At 67.5% G+C, this 424-nt stretch overlaps 1 protein-coding gene across 1 annotated transcript; it reads left to right on the top strand.

Annotated features, from left to right (window-relative positions):
- Positions 1–6: 6 nt before the first annotated feature.
- LOC104467561 (claudin-3-like) lies at positions 7–407 on the top strand (the record flags this gene model as incomplete). Its single annotated transcript, XM_010081383.1, is given in 2 exon segments — positions 7–310; positions 313–407. Coding segments are annotated over 2 exon segments (399 nt in total), but the record flags the coding sequence as incomplete, so codon positions are not given.
- Between the last annotated feature and the right edge of the window lie 17 nt (positions 408–424).

Raw genomic sequence — 424 nt, 5'->3', positions numbered from 1 at the left:
CCGCAGGACCTGCAAGCCGCCCGCGCCCTCCTAGTGGTCGCCATCGTCTTGGCCGTCCTGGGTTTACTGGTGGCCATCGTGGGCGCCCAGTGCACCCGCTGCGTGGAGGACGACCCAAAGGCCAAGATCCCCATCGTCTCCGGCGTCATCTTCATCCTCTCCGGCATCATGACCCTCATCCCTGTCTCCTGGTCGGCCAACACCATCATCCGGGATTTCTACAACCCGCTGGTGCTCGACGCGCAGAAGCGGGAGCTGGGCACCTCGCTCTACGTGGGCTGGGCGGCCTCGGCCCTGCTGCTGCTGGGGGGGGCCCCCCCAAAGATGACAGGTCCCCCACCGGCAAGGTGGCCTACTCCGCCCCGCGCTCCGCTGTCACCAGCTACGACAAGAGGAACTATGTCTGAGCCCCCCCGGGACCCCC

Source organism: Pterocles gutturalis, unplaced genomic scaffold (genome assembly GCF_000699245.1).
Source record: "Pterocles gutturalis isolate BGI_N339 unplaced genomic scaffold, ASM69924v1 scaffold22889, whole genome shotgun sequence".
Taxonomy (NCBI): domain Eukaryota; kingdom Metazoa; phylum Chordata; class Aves; order Pterocliformes; family Pteroclidae; genus Pterocles; species Pterocles gutturalis.
This window is presented reverse-complemented; position numbering and strand designations above follow the sequence as displayed.